Source organism: Triticum aestivum, chromosome 1B (assembly GCF_018294505.1).
Source record: "Triticum aestivum cultivar Chinese Spring chromosome 1B, IWGSC CS RefSeq v2.1, whole genome shotgun sequence".
Classification (NCBI taxonomy): domain Eukaryota; kingdom Viridiplantae; phylum Streptophyta; class Magnoliopsida; order Poales; family Poaceae; genus Triticum; species Triticum aestivum.
Window position 1 is genome coordinate 98,585,720 of NC_057795.1, and position 15,953 is coordinate 98,601,672.

At 46.0% G+C, this 15,953-nt stretch overlaps 1 protein-coding gene across 1 annotated transcript; it reads right to left on the reverse strand.

Annotated features, from left to right (window-relative positions):
- Positions 1-1,902: 1,902 nt before the first annotated feature.
- LOC123110072 (F-box/FBD/LRR-repeat protein At3g52680) lies at positions 1,903-4,637 on the reverse strand. Its single transcript, XM_044530506.1, has 4 exons — positions 4,145-4,637; positions 2,885-3,763; positions 2,625-2,777; positions 1,903-2,487 (listed from the first exon to the last, which is right to left on the reverse strand). The coding sequence occupies exons 1-4, from the start codon at positions 4,148-4,150 to the stop codon at positions 2,134-2,136; spliced, it is 1,392 nt and encodes a 463-aa protein (XP_044386441.1). The 5' UTR covers positions 4,151-4,637; the 3' UTR covers positions 1,903-2,133.
- Positions 4,638-15,953: the final 11,316 nt, after the last annotated feature.

The following is a 15,953-nucleotide window of genomic DNA, read 5'->3' on the forward strand; positions in this document are numbered from 1 at the left end:
TGCTCGTTGCCTGGTGATTCTGGTCTGGTCGTGTGCGTCGCACCGGCTGAGGCTCTTCGTGGGAGGTGCTGCAACTGCAACGTTCGATCCCCCCGCCTTCAGTCTGCACTACGGGTGCTTCGGATCTGGCCTCCGGCAGAAGTGCGGTGGTGCGCGTTGGGCGTGTCAGCGTGCCTGCTGTATGGCTGCAGCCCGGAACCATGGTGGTTCTTGGCCTCGGGCAGCACCCCTCTGCTCCTTCCGGCATGGTGCTTGGTGGGGCACGGTGGCTCGCGTTGTGTCCGGTGGCTCTGCGTCCGGCCGGCCATTGATGGATCTGGCGTCTAGTGTTGATTTTGGCCGTCGGTGGTCTTCGCGAGGTGCGGCTGGCTGAGGCGGTTCGTCGTGCTTCTTCATCGTTGGAGGATTCAACGGCAGTGGTGGTCAGTTGCCATCTTGCTGTAGGGATGTGCTCAAACTCCGGGTGAGAACCCTGCATCGGCTCTGCTGATGCCGGCGACAGCGACGTCTACGGACATCGTTTTCCTCGTAGGAGGTGCCGTCGTGGAGCTACAGCACCTACAGTTCTTTGTTTGTGCTCTCCGGGTAAAAACCCAAGATCGGGCTTGTTGGATCGGATGACGGTGTTGTGTGCTCGACAACACTACCTTCTTGGAGGCGTTGTCTTGGAGACCCAAACAACGACTTCTGTTGCTATGTGTGGCTGTGGGTGGTGTGTTCTTCTTCAAGCGCTTCTCTTCGGCTGGCCTACGTGTGGTCTTCGGCCTGCTTCTATGCATGCTCATGACCCTGTTCTGTTGAGGCCAGCCTCGGGCTTTTGGTCTTGTCTTGGTTCATCTTTGCTCAATGACGATGCAATGACGCCTCCCCGACTTGCTAATCGTCTTGAACTTTCGTGGCAGAGCGCTCAGTCAAGGTTCGTGTTAAGTTTTGGCACAAGATTCGTGTTAAGCTTTGGCACTCGTTGATTATGGATACTCCTCTATTGTGCTGTGGGGTTTGATACGCATGCCGGTGCGGTGCGTTAGGCTGTTTGTAGAGTCTTGGTATTGTGATCCCTCGACACACCCCTAATCTACCTGATCCTGTTAGTATGCTAGTTAGGTCTTGCCTTATGTTGGGCGTCCTGTTCCTCTCCTTTTCTTGTAACACTTGTTACTTGTCAGATTTTCGGCTTGGTTTTCCTCGTAAACGGGGTCAATTTGTTAAGGTTTTCGATCCGGTTTTCTTTATAAACTGGATCACTCTTCTGGCATTATGGTCACTTTGAGCAATATATTCAGGTGGAGGGACTCCTTCCCCGGTGATTCTAAAAAAAAGAGAGAGAGACCATGGTGCTTCATTTTGCTGGGCGGTCGCACATTTTCAAGAGATAGAACCAGTCTTATTTATCTGCTCTGCTGGATCGATCGATCGGCAACCATGATCATCGACCGACTTGGAATCAAGCATGTCCAGCCCAGGTAGGTAGCAATAGAGACCCTACCCTATGTCATAATGTCAACATCTAGTTCTCCATTTTCCAAAATAAATAAACAGATTTCCGTAAAAGCTCCACGACAATACCCTCAAAAGGGAGAAAGCACCGTCACGGTTGAGTTCACAATGGATAAATCTTCTCTATACGTTTTTTAAATCCTGGGAGGTAGAGAAATGTAGATTTGTGATAAAAGCTTGTATTCAACTTGTGCTTATACCAATTTCACTACTGTAGAGGCTCAACTTGGTCAATTTTTTTGTAACACATTAAGCTTATATATGTGTATTTTTGCAACTCATTATTAAGCTTATATGTCAGGTCAACCAATACAAGCTCTCACTTGTCTTTTCGTGGATCCTGTTTCAGTTTTGATACCATAACACTTTAAGCTTATACTATGAAGCAGCTAACCCAACAAGGAATGAAGAATGAAAACAAATATACTTGACACTACTGTTAAGGCTAGTCTTATTATTGTACAACTTAGTACTCCCTCCGATTCATATTAATTGTCGCTGACAGCAAGTTTTTTTCTTAGACAAAACAACGCACTCACGCTGCAAAGCTACTGCTGTATGCACTGATTAACCGTCAACAATGAACCTGTGTATTTTGAGATGATACTCCCTCCAATCCATACTAATTGTTGCCTGTCAACTCGGGAAGCAAACCCCAACATTTGACGACATACCCTTGCTGATTTTGTCTCTAATCAACAGCATCTCCGTCAACGTCCACCCACTTGGAAGCCTGCGCTTGCATTTCTCACACCCTGGATTCTTATACAGGTTTACAGCCACCAGGTTCACCGCTGCCTCCATGATGTTTCTGGCATACCTCACAAATTTGTCTTCTGCCCGAAACCCATAGATACAGAGCTCAGCCAGGCTGTGGTGATTGAAATCTAGGGCAGATGGTTCCCACTCCAGTCCTTTGTCCTTCTCCTCGCTAAACTCATGCAAGTACCTCCGCTTCCCCTTTGTCATTTCACATAAATGATCCCGCACCTGCATTCAATCAGGTCAAAAACTCCTAACTGGTCATGGAAAGTTTGAACTTCGAAAAAGAGAATTCGATTTATATATTCAACATGTGCTGGAATAAAAAGATGAGAGATGAAGAACCGGTACAAGAGTTTATTTACCGTAATGCATAGTTCCTTAAGGGTGGGTGCGCCTTGGAGTATGAACATCGTCCAATTCAGATTGCATTCTTCGGAAATGTTGAACAAATTCACAAAACTTAGTTTGCGGAACACCGGTAACAAATGCTTTCGGCCTTCTGGTTTGACCCAAATCTGCAAAAGAGGGGGATAATGCAGAATTATGTTAGCCAAAAACAATGACTACAACATCTCCATGACACACATCATTCTGATAACATTAGTTGCAGACCTTCACTAACCTTTTCACATCTGAAGTTCAAATGCAGGTTGCTTATGGCTGTTTTACCAAGCAACTCACTTAGCTTGAGCATCTTGTGCCAAGAAAGACCAACATTAGTGATGCTCACAGTCTGGAGCTGTGGGACATAGCCCAAACAGAAAGGGTCATCTCGAGATAAAAACCCATTAAATTTCAGTACTGTGAGCTTTGGTACCCACTTGAGATCAACCCTCTCAAGACTGCTATCCGAAATCACTAGTTCACGGAGTTGCAGGTGTTCCACTTCCAGCAAAGACAGATCCCCCGTGTCACACCGCCAGAGGCGCAAGAACTCTAGTTGCTTGCATATACTGAAAATTTTGGGGAAGTCTGATTCGCCTAACCTCAAATTCTCTAGCCAGAGGCGTGCAAGACCACCAAATGCGTTTGGACATGAATCAAAGAATACCATGAACCGCTTCCCATAATTGAGCAGGTCATCAACGTAACAATTGGTACGCACTTCGGTTAAGATTACGAACTCAACCGAAGCAACTTTTTGTGTTGCTATGGTGTTGGCAACAGTCTGGCCAATGAAGATGGAGTCATCTCCCAGATAGAATTGCATGGACATTAGGTGAATGGTGTGTAGACTTCCGGTCCTGCATTCTAGTATGCTCCTGGTTGCTTCCCGAACGGTGGTGTTGGCCCGAACTATATCATGTGAGGTTAATTTTCTCCTTCCGTCCTTGGGCTCAAAAGAACCGACTGTTATGATAATTTTTGAGAGCATAGCAGGGATCTGCTTCCAACGTCTCGAGAGGATGGTGGTTCGTGCAACGTCAGTGATATCAAGTCGCTCGACAATGTTGAGCAAAACGTCATCGGGCAACTTGCTGAGCCTATCAACTTCATTGTCCTACATTTTATTTGGAAACAAATCAGAGTCGATTACTTACCGAGACAGGTGCAATTTTAATATTTTCCACAGACAAAAATTAAAATATATACTTTCCCACAGAAAGACACAATTTTGATTACTTTCCCACAGAAACACACAATTTTGATAGTACAGTCCTTTGTAATTACCCACAAAAGGATGTAATTACCCACAGTGTTGGAAAATTTCATACTTTCCAAGAGACTGACGCAATTTTGACATTTCGCAAACAGAAAAGTTAAATTTTGACCATGAATTCTGATTATGGTTCCTACTTTTTGTTGTTCTTGATTTTTTTTTCTGCGGTGAAGTTGTAAGAGGATCTACGACAAGGGGAAAGGAACAGGAGGACGGACTCACCGTCATGTCGAGGGAGGATGTGCCGAGGCCGATCTGGTAGCCGGTCGCTGGGAAGAGAGAGTTGCTCGTCTCCTCTTAAAATTGGCGGGTACCGTGGTTACCGCCAGGCCAGATTTATATATAGCTGCTAGGTTGCCGCCACCAATGGAAACCCGGAGACTGAATTCGAAAGAGGGCCTGTTTCTGATTGTAATCCGGAAAGGATTGCCGTCTGCGGCTCGGAGTGGAGCCGCTTGATTGCTTCGATTGCCGGTCGCTGCTCGGAAAGGAGCTGCTGCTGCTGCTGCTGCTGCTTGGATTGGGGGCTGCAGCTCCCAAAGGGGGAGCTGCTTATTTGGTCGCCTCTGCTCAAGCACCGGGGGATCCTCATTCGAGGCATCCGACGGCGACGGCGACGGCGACGGCGAGATGGTGGAGATCGGCGCACGGCAGGCGGCGGCGCATAACTGACTCCCGATCCCCTTTTGCTCTCTTGGTGGAAGGAAACCCTAGGGGCGGGCGGACTGGTAGGGTTATATACCGAGGCCTGCGATGGAGGAATGATGGCACCCATGGGCTAAAGGCCCAACGTGCAATTGCAGTCATTGTTGTTCAGTCCTCGAGGTCCAGCTTTTGTAGTATTTCTTAAAAAAAATGTAGTATTTCTAGAAAAAAGCTTGTAGTATTTCTCTACTCTCTGCTACTTCCAAAAAAAAGCGTTCCTTTTCATATTTTTTATGGTAGTACATGTCAAATTAATATAAAATGATCAAAGTATAAACCACACAAAGACATCGACCTGACAAGACTAGTAAAAAGACATCTAAAAGCTAGCCTTTGCACAAAGGACCGTCAAGAAAAACAACTTATGGTATAACACGCGGGAGACACATCCCTAAGTCAACTTTGCAAAAAAAAAACTCGGGGGCTCCCGCGATCGCCCAGGCGATCTGGCGGCGACGGAGATCCAGAGTGAGTGAGCGAATGGCGGCCTCGGCGCCGGCGGTCCCGCCGGAAAAAGGGGGACCCCTTCCTGGAGCTGGCCTCGTCGGGGGTCTCTTCAGCGGGCAGGAATGGAAGGAGTTTCGGACGAGATCAAGGCGTATTTTCAGGCGGGCGAAGAATCGGGAGCGGTGCCTGCAGCATTCAAGAGAAAGAGCGATGGATTTGATCCGTAATTTGGCAGGTGAGATCCCCTCCGTTCCATATGGGGAAGATCCGATCGGGACCAATTGCGCCATGACATCCGCGGATTTAGCGGATTGTGTTCTGGGGGAAAATATGGGGATAGCGCAGGATGTGTATTTGTTCCCTAATCAATTGGTAAACCCTTCTTCTGGATTGAATGGTAGAGAGAGGAATCAGTGGGGAGCGACTATGTCAGCGATTTTACCTTTGGAAACACTGGATTTTAATTACTGTGAAGGCAATAGAGAAAATTACGCTGCTATTACTTGGAAACGGCGTATTTATGGTGTTTCAATTTCCTTTTTTATTAAGATTATCAATTACGCCCGGGTGGCAGAGGATTGTTCTATAGATTTAGCAGGTTATCCTTTCCTTCCGGTTGTCAGTACGAGAGGTCAGCGGGATTTGAAGGAGGAGCCGATCTTGTTCCCAGATCCTTCCATTCGTGGATCATCTGGGGAAGAGAGAGTTGTTTGTGTTGTAGTTATTAGGAAACTGCCCTTTTATGGCATTTTAATCATGGTTAATTGCATCAAATTTATTTTCGAGGTTGTATGGAAGGGGACCCTGGCTTGCTATATTTGTGGGCACGGGAGAGGTTGTTTCTCTTCAGGTTCCTCACCATTGCAGAATCGCTTGTTTTCTGCTCCTTCCATTCCTTGTGGCAGCCTAGTGAAGTGTTCCATGGCGGGTCAGGGAGAGAATGTGAGTAGGGCGGTGGGGAAGAAACATGTGAGTGGAGTGGGTTCCAATGGACGCCATGGAGGGAGGGGGCTCTTCGCCGGCCATTGTCCAAGCTGGTTCCTCTCTTCGCCGGCCTCTTGTCATTGACATGGAGGCTGCTCGCAAGGCCGTCAGCGGGCTGCTGGTGGTGGGGCGCCTCCTGTCCCCTTTCCAGGTCAACCCGAGGGTCATACTCGACGACCTCCGGAGCACGGCTTGGAAGAACCAGGGTGTGGTCACCATCCAGGAGGTGGCCAGCGAAGACGGGAGATTCATCCTCAAATTTTCCACTGAGAGTGACCGTCGGTTTGTGCTTAAGGCGCAGCCATGGCACTTCAAGCGGGACGGCCTCATTTTTGCCGAGTTCGACGGCAAGGGCGACCCGGCGGAGGTCGACCTTGACGACCTGTACGAGTTTAAGACGAAGAGTGTAGGGAGGTCCCTCGAGGATCAACTGGGAGAGGTGCTGGAGGTATCACACCGGAACCATGTAATTGTTGAGAAATACCTGCGTGTGCGTGTGAAGATATTATTGCATGAGCCTCTGAAATGCTCTGTAGAGATTACCCCTTTAGGTAGTTCAAAGATCTTCAAATATGATGTAAAGTATGAGAAACTACCTTTGTACTGTGAGTGTTGTGGGATAGTGGGTCATACATCAGAGAGGTTTTGTAAAAATCCAAGAGAGGAGAGAGTAGTTTGTTTTCCAAGAAACCTTAGTGTTGAGCCCTACTGGAAGAGCCAAGGTGCTAACAGGAGGGGTCTCCTCTTCGGGAACTACGTTCGCGGTGGCAACAACTCGACTACAAGCATCGTCAACAACAACATCGCCAAGGCCACGGACGTCGTCAAGGTGGCCACTGCCGTGAGTGGTCTCACAGTCTCCGATAAGGGAGTCGTTTTTTCCGTCAAGACGACCACCGACCAGGAGGGTCGGGCTAAGAGGGTCGTATTGCCTACTCCGGCTGGGGCGTCGGACCAGGCGAGCGCGCCGGCTGCGCTTGCCGGACGGAGCCATGAAGTACGGGGCCAAGTGCCCTTGCAGGACATGCGCCAGGATGGGGAGCATCTCCAGCAACACATGCAGCCCACTGCTGCTCCGGACCAGACTATCCTGGCGGGTCAGGGGGCCCTGTGTACTATGGCGATGGTGGCGCCCAACCAAACCACAGAGCAGGGCCATCTCCTATTCCAGCCGGGAATGCTTGAGGCACTAACCAGTGTTGTGGCTGCTAAATTCACTGCAGTAAATGCCAAGGGAGATTTTGGGGAGCCTGGCTCATCTTTTATTTTCAATGCCACTAAATCTGCTACGCAGGGACACAAGAAGGTGAAAGGGAAAAAGGCTAGAAAGGAAGGAGGTGTTGATCGTTCGGTGGAAGTGAAAGATCGTGGATGTCGCCTAGAGGGGGGGGGGGTGAATAGGCGTTTTAAAACAATTACGGTAGAGGCTTGAACAAATGCGGAATAAATCAAGCGGTTAATTTGTCAAGCACAAAACCTACAACAACTAGGCTCACCTATGTGCACCAACAACTTATGCTAAGCAAGATAAGCAACTATGTGATAGCAAGATATATGACAAAGAACAATATGGCTATCACAAAGTAAAGTGCATAAGTAAAGGGGCTCGGGTAAGAGATAACCGAGGCACGCGGAGACGACGATGTATCTTGAAGTTCACACCCTTGCGGATGCTAATCTCCATTTGGAGCGGTGTGGAGGCACAATGCTCCCCAAGAAGCCACTAGGGCCACCGTAATCTCCTCACGCCCTCGCGCAATGCAAGATGTCGTGATTCCACTAAGGGACCCTTGAGGGCGGTCACCGAACCCGTACAAATGGCGACCCTTGGGGGCGGTCACCGAACCCGTACACTTTGGCAACCCTTGGGGGCGGTCACCGGTACCCGTCAAATTGCTCGGGGCGATCTCCACAACCTAATTGGAGACCCCGACGCTTTCCCGGAGCTTTACACCACAATAATTGAGCTCCGAACACCACCAACCGTCTAGGGCGCCCAAGCACCCAATAGGAACAAGCTCAAGGGCACCAAGCACCCAAGAGTAATAAGCTTCTCAACTTGTAACTTCCACGTATCACGTGGAGAACTCAAACCGATGCACCAAATGCAATGGCAAGGGCACACGGAGTGCCCAAGTCCTTCTCTCCCAAATCCCACCAAAGCAACTAATGCTAGGGAGGAAAATGAGAGGAAGAACGAAAGAAGAACACAAAGAACTCCAAGATCTAGATCCAAGGGGTTCCCCTCACTTAGAGGAGAAAGAGATTGGTGGAAACGTGGATCTAGATCTCCTCTCTCTTTTCCCTCAAGAACTAGCAAGAATCATTGGAGGGATTGAGAGTTAGCAAGCTCGAAGAAGGTCAACAATGGGGGAGGAACACGAGCTCAAAAGGATACGTCTCAATGGGGAAGAAGACCCCCCCTTTTATAGGTGGGGAGAAAATCCAACCGTTATCCCCTCACTCAGCCCGCACGACGCAGTACTACCTCAGGGAGCTGCGGTACTACCGCTGCAGGTTGCGGTACTACCGCTGCAGGTTGCGGTACTACCGCGAGTGCAGCTCTGGCCAGATGAAGGCCTGTTGCACAGGGCAACGAGCGGTAGAACCGCCGGAGCGGTACTACCGCGCGCCCCTACGGTACTACCGTAAGGCAGGCAACACTAGGCGCAGAGAAAGCACGGAAGTAAAAAATTACTTCCGTACCTACTTCCGCTGAGGGAGGACCTGCGCAAAAACTCCGGCACAGTACTACCGCACACGAAGAGCGGTACTACCCCGTAGGGCCCGGATGTAAAAAAATTACATCCGCCCCTACTTCCGCTCATGCTGCTAAGCCTGGCCAGAGCCCACGGTACTACCGCGCCCGCGGCGCGGTACTACCGCGTAGGGCGCGGATGTAAAAAATTACATCCGCCCCTACTACCGCTCGAGCAGCTGCGCCTGGCCGGAGGCCACGGTACTACCGCTCCAACAGAGCGGTACTACCGCAAGGGCCTGTGGTACTACCGCTCCGGAGAGCAGTACTACCGCATGCCCCAGATCAGCAACACTAGGAGTCCTTCATTTTGCAGAGAAGACAACAGAGGGTAACAATAAAACCAGAACTGCCATAACTTCTGCAAATGAGCTCCGAATTGAGCAAACTCAAGCTTGTTGGATACAAGACAACGAGTAGCATCAAAACAGAGACTGGTTATAGAAGAAGAGGCAGGGGAGGTATGCCTAACAAGAGAGGAGAGAAACCTCCAACAGAGAAGAACCGGCAGAACCTCCAACATCGAAAACAACATAGAAGATGCATGTGAACTCCGTTTTCGATGAACTCGAGCTTGTCATGAAAATGACCAAAAGCTCCAAATCTCACAAGGAGAAGAACCAAACAAGAACCAATAAAGATGATGCAAGGATGCAATGGTTTGAGCTCTCTACGAACGATACGATCAAGCAACTCATCGAGAGCCCCCCTTGATAGTACGGCAATCGATCCTATAACTCGGTCTCCCACAACTACCATGAGACCGGTAAAATAGAAAACCTATCAAGGGCAAACCTTTGCCTTGCACAAAATCCACTTGAGCTAGATGATGACGATCTACTCCTCCTCAAGATGGACCACCTTTCTTGATTGCGTTGGCTCGATGAAGACTAGTTGATTGCTCCCCCATACTCCACTATGGGTGAGCCACTCTTCCGCTCATCTTCACAAGTCCATTGTCACCACAATGGACGGCAAGATTCAAGCACTTGATCTCTTCGTGATACATCACTTGAACTTGCACACCGTAACCTAACCCCACAAAGAACTCTCATGAAGACCATGGGTTAGCACACAAAGCGTAATGGACAATGCTTACCATACCATGGGATCACTTGATCCCTCGGTACATCTTGTGCACTTTGCGTGTTGAATCTTTCCAACTCTCTTCATTTGGATGATGTCTTGAAGGTGGACATGAATGATCACACAATCTTATTCTTCAAGACATGCTTGCAATAAGCTCAATACTCACATGACCAATCTTTGGATAATTCCTTAATAACACCTTGGTCAACTCATAAACTCCTTGAGACCAACACATGGACTTCAAGAAAAGCCTATGGACAAAACCTTCAGATATAACTCAAGGCAACCATTAGTCCATAGAGATTGTCATCAATTACCAAAACCAAACATGGGGGCACCGCATGTTCTTTCAGGAAGACCGTGAGAAAATGATAGGCAAAAAGAGAAGACCTCTTTCCGATGCGCGTCCGACGGGTAGCAATCTAGTGTTTTCTTTTGAGAAAAATAGCATGGATAGTCTTGAGCGCTTACTGTATGATGATGTAAATGTCTCAAGCAAGAGAGTTTGTGCGGGTAGAGTAGAGACAGTAAAAGATGTGGATGGTGTTGTTAGCCACGTAGCGAAGGAGACGGATGAGAAGGAAGAAGAGTACGTGCAGGAGAGAAGGGAGTCAGTTGGAGACGATGGCGCATTGGCGGCCTCCGGTGAGGAGGTCCGCCGGGCCAAATGAAAATCCTTGGTTGGAACTGCCGTGGGATGCTATCTACCACGGCAGTTCGAGAGCTCTTGGACCTTCAAGAGCGGGTTCGGGCAGACTTAATTTTTCTTTCAGAATCCCACTTGAATAATTGTAAAGCCGATGAGCTACGTCGGGTCCTTAGTTTTGATTCCATGTTTGTGGTGGAGAGTGATGGTCGGGCCGGGGGCCTTGTCTTGTTTTATCATAAAGTGAATAAAGTTGAGTTGAACTATATCTCGGCTAATTTTATTGATATTTTTTTTATGAATGAGGAAGTCGTACAGTGGCGTTTCACGGGTTTTTATGGTCATCCGAACTGGAGCGATCGCAATTTATCTTGGGAGGATATTCGTAATTTGCATCATAAGGGTAATCATCCATGGGTGGTTCTAGGAGATTTTAATGAGATTTTATATTCCTCGGAGAAAGAGGGGGGCAATGTGAGACCAAATGGAATGATGAAGGATTTTCATGATTGTCTAGCAGAATGTGGCTTGGATGATATGGGGTTCATAGGCGACCCCTTTACATGGAGGAGAGGTGAGATTAGGGAACGTCTTGACCGTGCAATATGTAATGTACAATGGGCGCATAAATTTCCTCGGGCGGCTGTGATTAATGAAAACCATGTACATTCTGACCACCGGCCGTTAGTTTTGGATATGGATTATTTTGACGATAATATGTTTAGGCCGCTGAATAGGGGTATTGAAAAATTTGAAGCCAGATGGCTTAAAGAAGAAACTGTTAGTGAAATTGTCAAGACATCATGGGAGAAGGCAAAGCTGGCTGGTATTGGCCCGACGCTTGCAGACAAGACCCGAGCAGTACACGCCGATCTACATTCCTGGGATCGTGAGATCTTGAAGGAACCGAAACGGAGAATTAATAAATTAAAAAAAGAGTTAGAGAAATTGAAACGTGGCCCTATGAATATAGATTCCCTTTCTAGGCAGAAAGAAATTGTAGTTCTCATTGAGAATCTGTTGGATCAGGAAGAGATTTTTTGGTTACAAAGAGGTAGAGCAAATTGGTTGATGCACGGAGACCGAAATACTTCCTTCTTCCATAATGGAGCTACTGCTAGGAAAAAGAGAAATAATATCAAAAAACTTCTCGATGATACTGGGGTCTGGCGACAAGATACGGAATTGAAGGATCATATCACAGAATATTTTAAAAAGCTTTTTACCTTAGAGATCGAGCAACCTAATCAGGATGTGTTATCACTAGTAAAGAGGAGAGTATCTACTGAGATGAACAATGCCCTCCTTTCTCCGTATACGGCTGATGATGTTCGTAAAGCCTTGTTCGACATTGGGGATTTTAAAGCCCCAGGGCCTGATGGGCTCCATGCTATTTTCTATAAAAGGTTTGGGCCAATGTTAGGAGATGATCTGATCGAGGAGGTTTTGAAAGCAGTAAACACTTGCACTATCCCATCTGGCTGGAATGATAATGCGATTGTGATGATACTAAAAGTCAATTCTCCGGAGAAGGTAACCCAGTTTAGACCAATTAGTCTGTGCAATGTGGTGTATAAAATTATTGCAAAAATGATTGCCTCTCGCCTAAAGGTGTTCCTACCAGATATTATTAGCCCAACTCAAAGCGCATTCGTTCCTGGAAGACTTATTACGGACAACGTATTGGTGGCATACGAATGCTTCCACACCATCAAGAAAAAGAGAGCAGGCAAAGAAGGATTATGTGCGATAAAATTGGATATGCATAAAGCTTATGACCGGGTTGAATGGCCTTTTCTCAAGGAGATTATGCTCAAACTTGGATTTCGTGAGGTGTGGGTAAATTTTATTATGGAGTGTGTTTCTACTGTTGAATATCGTATTCGGTTTAATGCGGAGGAGAGTGAAAGTTTTAAACCTACTAGGGGTCTGAGGCAAGGAGACCCGCTGTCTCCTTACCTGTTCCTCTTATGCACGGAGGATCTCATAGCTTTACTAACGCATGCAGAAGAAAATGGGAATATTTCAGGAGTAAAGGTTTGCAGAGATGCCCCATCTGTCACGAACCTTCTTTTTGCTGATGACTCTTTAATCCTTATGAAAGCAAATTTGCAAAGTGCGGAAACATTAAAATCAGTTCTAGATTCGTATTGCGCAGCTTCAGGGCAGATGGTCAGTGTCGACAAATCCAGCATCTTTTTTAGCCCTAATACGGGAGTGGACACTAGGGAACAAATGTGTACAATTCTCAATATAATGACTGAGGCCTTGAATGACAAATATTTAGGACTGCCGGCCAATGTGGGTTTAGATAAAACCGATTGTTTCCAATACTTAATTGATCGTATTGTTCAGAGAATTAGTGGCTGGAAGGAAAAACTTCTGTCGGCTGGAGGAAAGGAGATCTTACTTAAAGCGGTTGTTCAAGCTATTCCCACCTATGCAATGTCGGTCTTTAAAATTCCTAAAAAAATTGCAAAGGAATTATTGACGCGATGGCGCATTTCTGGTGGGGAGATGAGGACAACCAAAGGAGGATGCATTGGATGGCTTGGTGGAAAATGTGTGTACCCAAGAACCAAGGAGGAATGGGTTTTCGGGATATCCATTGTTTCAATTTGGCTATGCTTGCTAAACAGGCTTGGCGTCTTCTCGAGAATCCGGATTCTCTATGTGCTACTATTTTGAGAGTCAAATACTATCCTGACGGTGACTTGTTGAACACTGACCTGAAGAAGGGATCTTCCTTCACCTGGCAAAGTATTATGGCGGGTGTGAGCTCCCTGAAGCGTGGTCATATTTGGCGAGTGGGAAACAGGCAGAATATTGACATTTGGGAGGACGCATGGATTCCAAATTGTGCAAACCGTAAAGTTGTTACCCCTAAGGGAGGCCAGTTGTTACGGAAGGTAGCAGATTTGATTGATCCAATCCTAAATAGTTGGGATGAAGATCTTCTCAGACAGACTCTATGGCCTATTGATGTTCAGCGAGTGCTTACGATCCCGATATCGCAACATGATATGCCAGATTTCATAGCTTGGAATTTCACAAAAAATGGGATTTTTTCGGTTCGGTCTGCTTATTTTGTGGAATGGGACCACCAATATGGGAACAAGTTACGACATACCAATGGGATGGGACGTACCACGGTCAATCCTATTTGGGCGAGGATTTGGAAACTTGCTTGTCCAGCAAAGGTTAAAATATTTATTTGGCGTACACTTCACGGCACTATTTCGTGTCGTGTTAACTTAGCTAATAGACATGTGAAAGTCTCGCCTAAGTGTCCTGCATGCTCATCTGGGCCAGAAGAGACAAAACATTTGTTGTTTCTATGTGACAGAGCAAAAGAAGTCTGGAGAAGACTAGGGATGGACGATATTATCGACAGAGCTTGTAAAATAGACTATGCGGGTGAGGCAATCTTGGAATATTTACTTTCATTACCAGATCAGGAACTATGTATTATGGGCACTCGTATGGGCGTGACATGATTGCCATATCAGCCTGGTACTTGTGGTGGGAAAGGCGCAAATTGGTACACAATGAGACTACTCAGAATGCACAACAGATATCCATGGGGATACGCGCTCTCGCTGCCAATTTTGTTAATGCCTCCTCGCCGAAGGCTTCCATTAAAAGAGGAGGATGGTCTAATCCCCCGACGGGATTTGTTAAACTTAACGTTGATGCTTCTTTTGATCACGACCTTCTCAGCGGTACGATCGGGGCTGTCTTAAGAGATGACAAATGTAGGTTCATCGGTGGGGGAAATGGTAAGATTGACTGGTGTGCAGATGTGTTGATGGCTGAAGCTTTGGCGTTAAAATTTGGCCTATCGCTTGCGCAAAGGACGGGTTGTAATCGCATAATTATTAACTCGGATAATATGGAGGTGATCGAGACACTGAACGAAGGAGGACGATCGTCGGGGGCAGCAACTGCAATTTTTGATGAATGTTTTCACTTAGCTTGCGATTTTCCTATTTCTAGATTCGAGCATTGTAATAGAGAAGCAAATAAAGTTGTTCATGAACTTGCCAAGTTGGCTAGATTTTCATTCATTTCTGATTGGTTTGAGGAACCACATAATGCAATTGTACCAATCCTCATAAACGATGTAATGATTATTTCTAATGAATAAAGCTTGAACTTTCTTTCAGAAAAAGGACCGTCAAGAAAGAAAACTACAATCAAGACGGACAACGCCCTTGAACTTATCTCCAACGCTCGTTACTTGCCTCCAGCACCACCGCATCAAACACCAGGAAAAAATAATGGATCTCCTCCTCACCCTAACCCGACACGGCTCCATAGGTGATATGCTGGTTGTCAGACTTACAAAGTAGCTTATCAGTGAAGCCATTACTGTTGAAAGAATTTGGCCAGGGAAGCGCACCGAACACGCCATCAAACTCCAGACCTGACGGCCCTCGGTGGCACTTGGCACCCATCTGTTCGTCTCGTGCAAGCACTCAACACTTCTTTGCCCCCCCCCCACACACACATTCTCATATGGTGGCCCACATTCATTATTGTCATTACATCTTTCATGTTGTTCTTTGAGTTTCTACAAGTGCAAGATCATTTGCAGTGGTATTATTTAACTTTATTTTATTTAAAAAAATTAGATGAAATTATTTTCATGTTAATTTCAAGAAAAGGCAACGAACTCATTACCAACTTTTTTTTGGACAATGTTCGCTTTTCCAATTCTTGGTGAAGTCCCTGCTTGTGGTTGTTTCGTTCACTTCCTCAGTGTGCTCATGGTCTATTTCCTTCTCCAGCCTCATTTTCATTGTTGTTGTTGTTGTTGTTGTTGTTGTGTGTGTGGAGGAATTATGTTTATAAGAAATTATTGAAAGTCCTTACTTCACATATAGTTAAAAAATGACCCAATTAGACTTACAGAAGGAATCCGGTTTTGCGAACCTTTTAGAAGGTTCCGGTCCAATTTTTTTCCTTTTTTATTGTTTTATTTACCAGATTTCTTTCATTTTTTATTTTTATTCTTCATTGTCTTGTTCCCCTGTTTTAGTTTTCATTTATTTAAATGTTTGAAAAATTTATGAATTTACTTGAAAGCTAAATTTTAGAAAGTTCCAAATATTAAAAAAATGACCATGTTAAGCATAATTACAATAAATGTTCAAAAAATGGAATTTTAAAAATTGTGGTGTTACAATTTCAGAAATTGATTTCCTTTTAAAAAATTCTGGAAATATTTCAAACAAAATTTCGTACTTCCAAAGTAAATGTCCACAAATTTTATGTAAGATGTGAGCTTATTTCCAAAAATGCTCACATACATTTCAAAACACATCTGATTTAAAAAAAATCTACTTTGTTTTCAAAATATGTTCTCAAATATTTTGAAGTGTTTATTTTTTAAGTAAATA

Excerpts from the sequence above, each read along its gene's own strand:
- LOC123110072 (XM_044530506.1), bottom strand. Across the intron at positions 2,778-2,884 it reads TGAACTTCAGATGTGAAAAG|ATTTGGGTCAAACCAGAAGG; the intron begins GTTAGTGAAGGT and ends CCTCTTTTGCAG. Across the intron at positions 2,488-2,624 it reads TTAAGGAACTATGCATTACG|GTGCGGGATCATTTATGTGA; the intron begins GTAAATAAACTC and ends GATTGAATGCAG.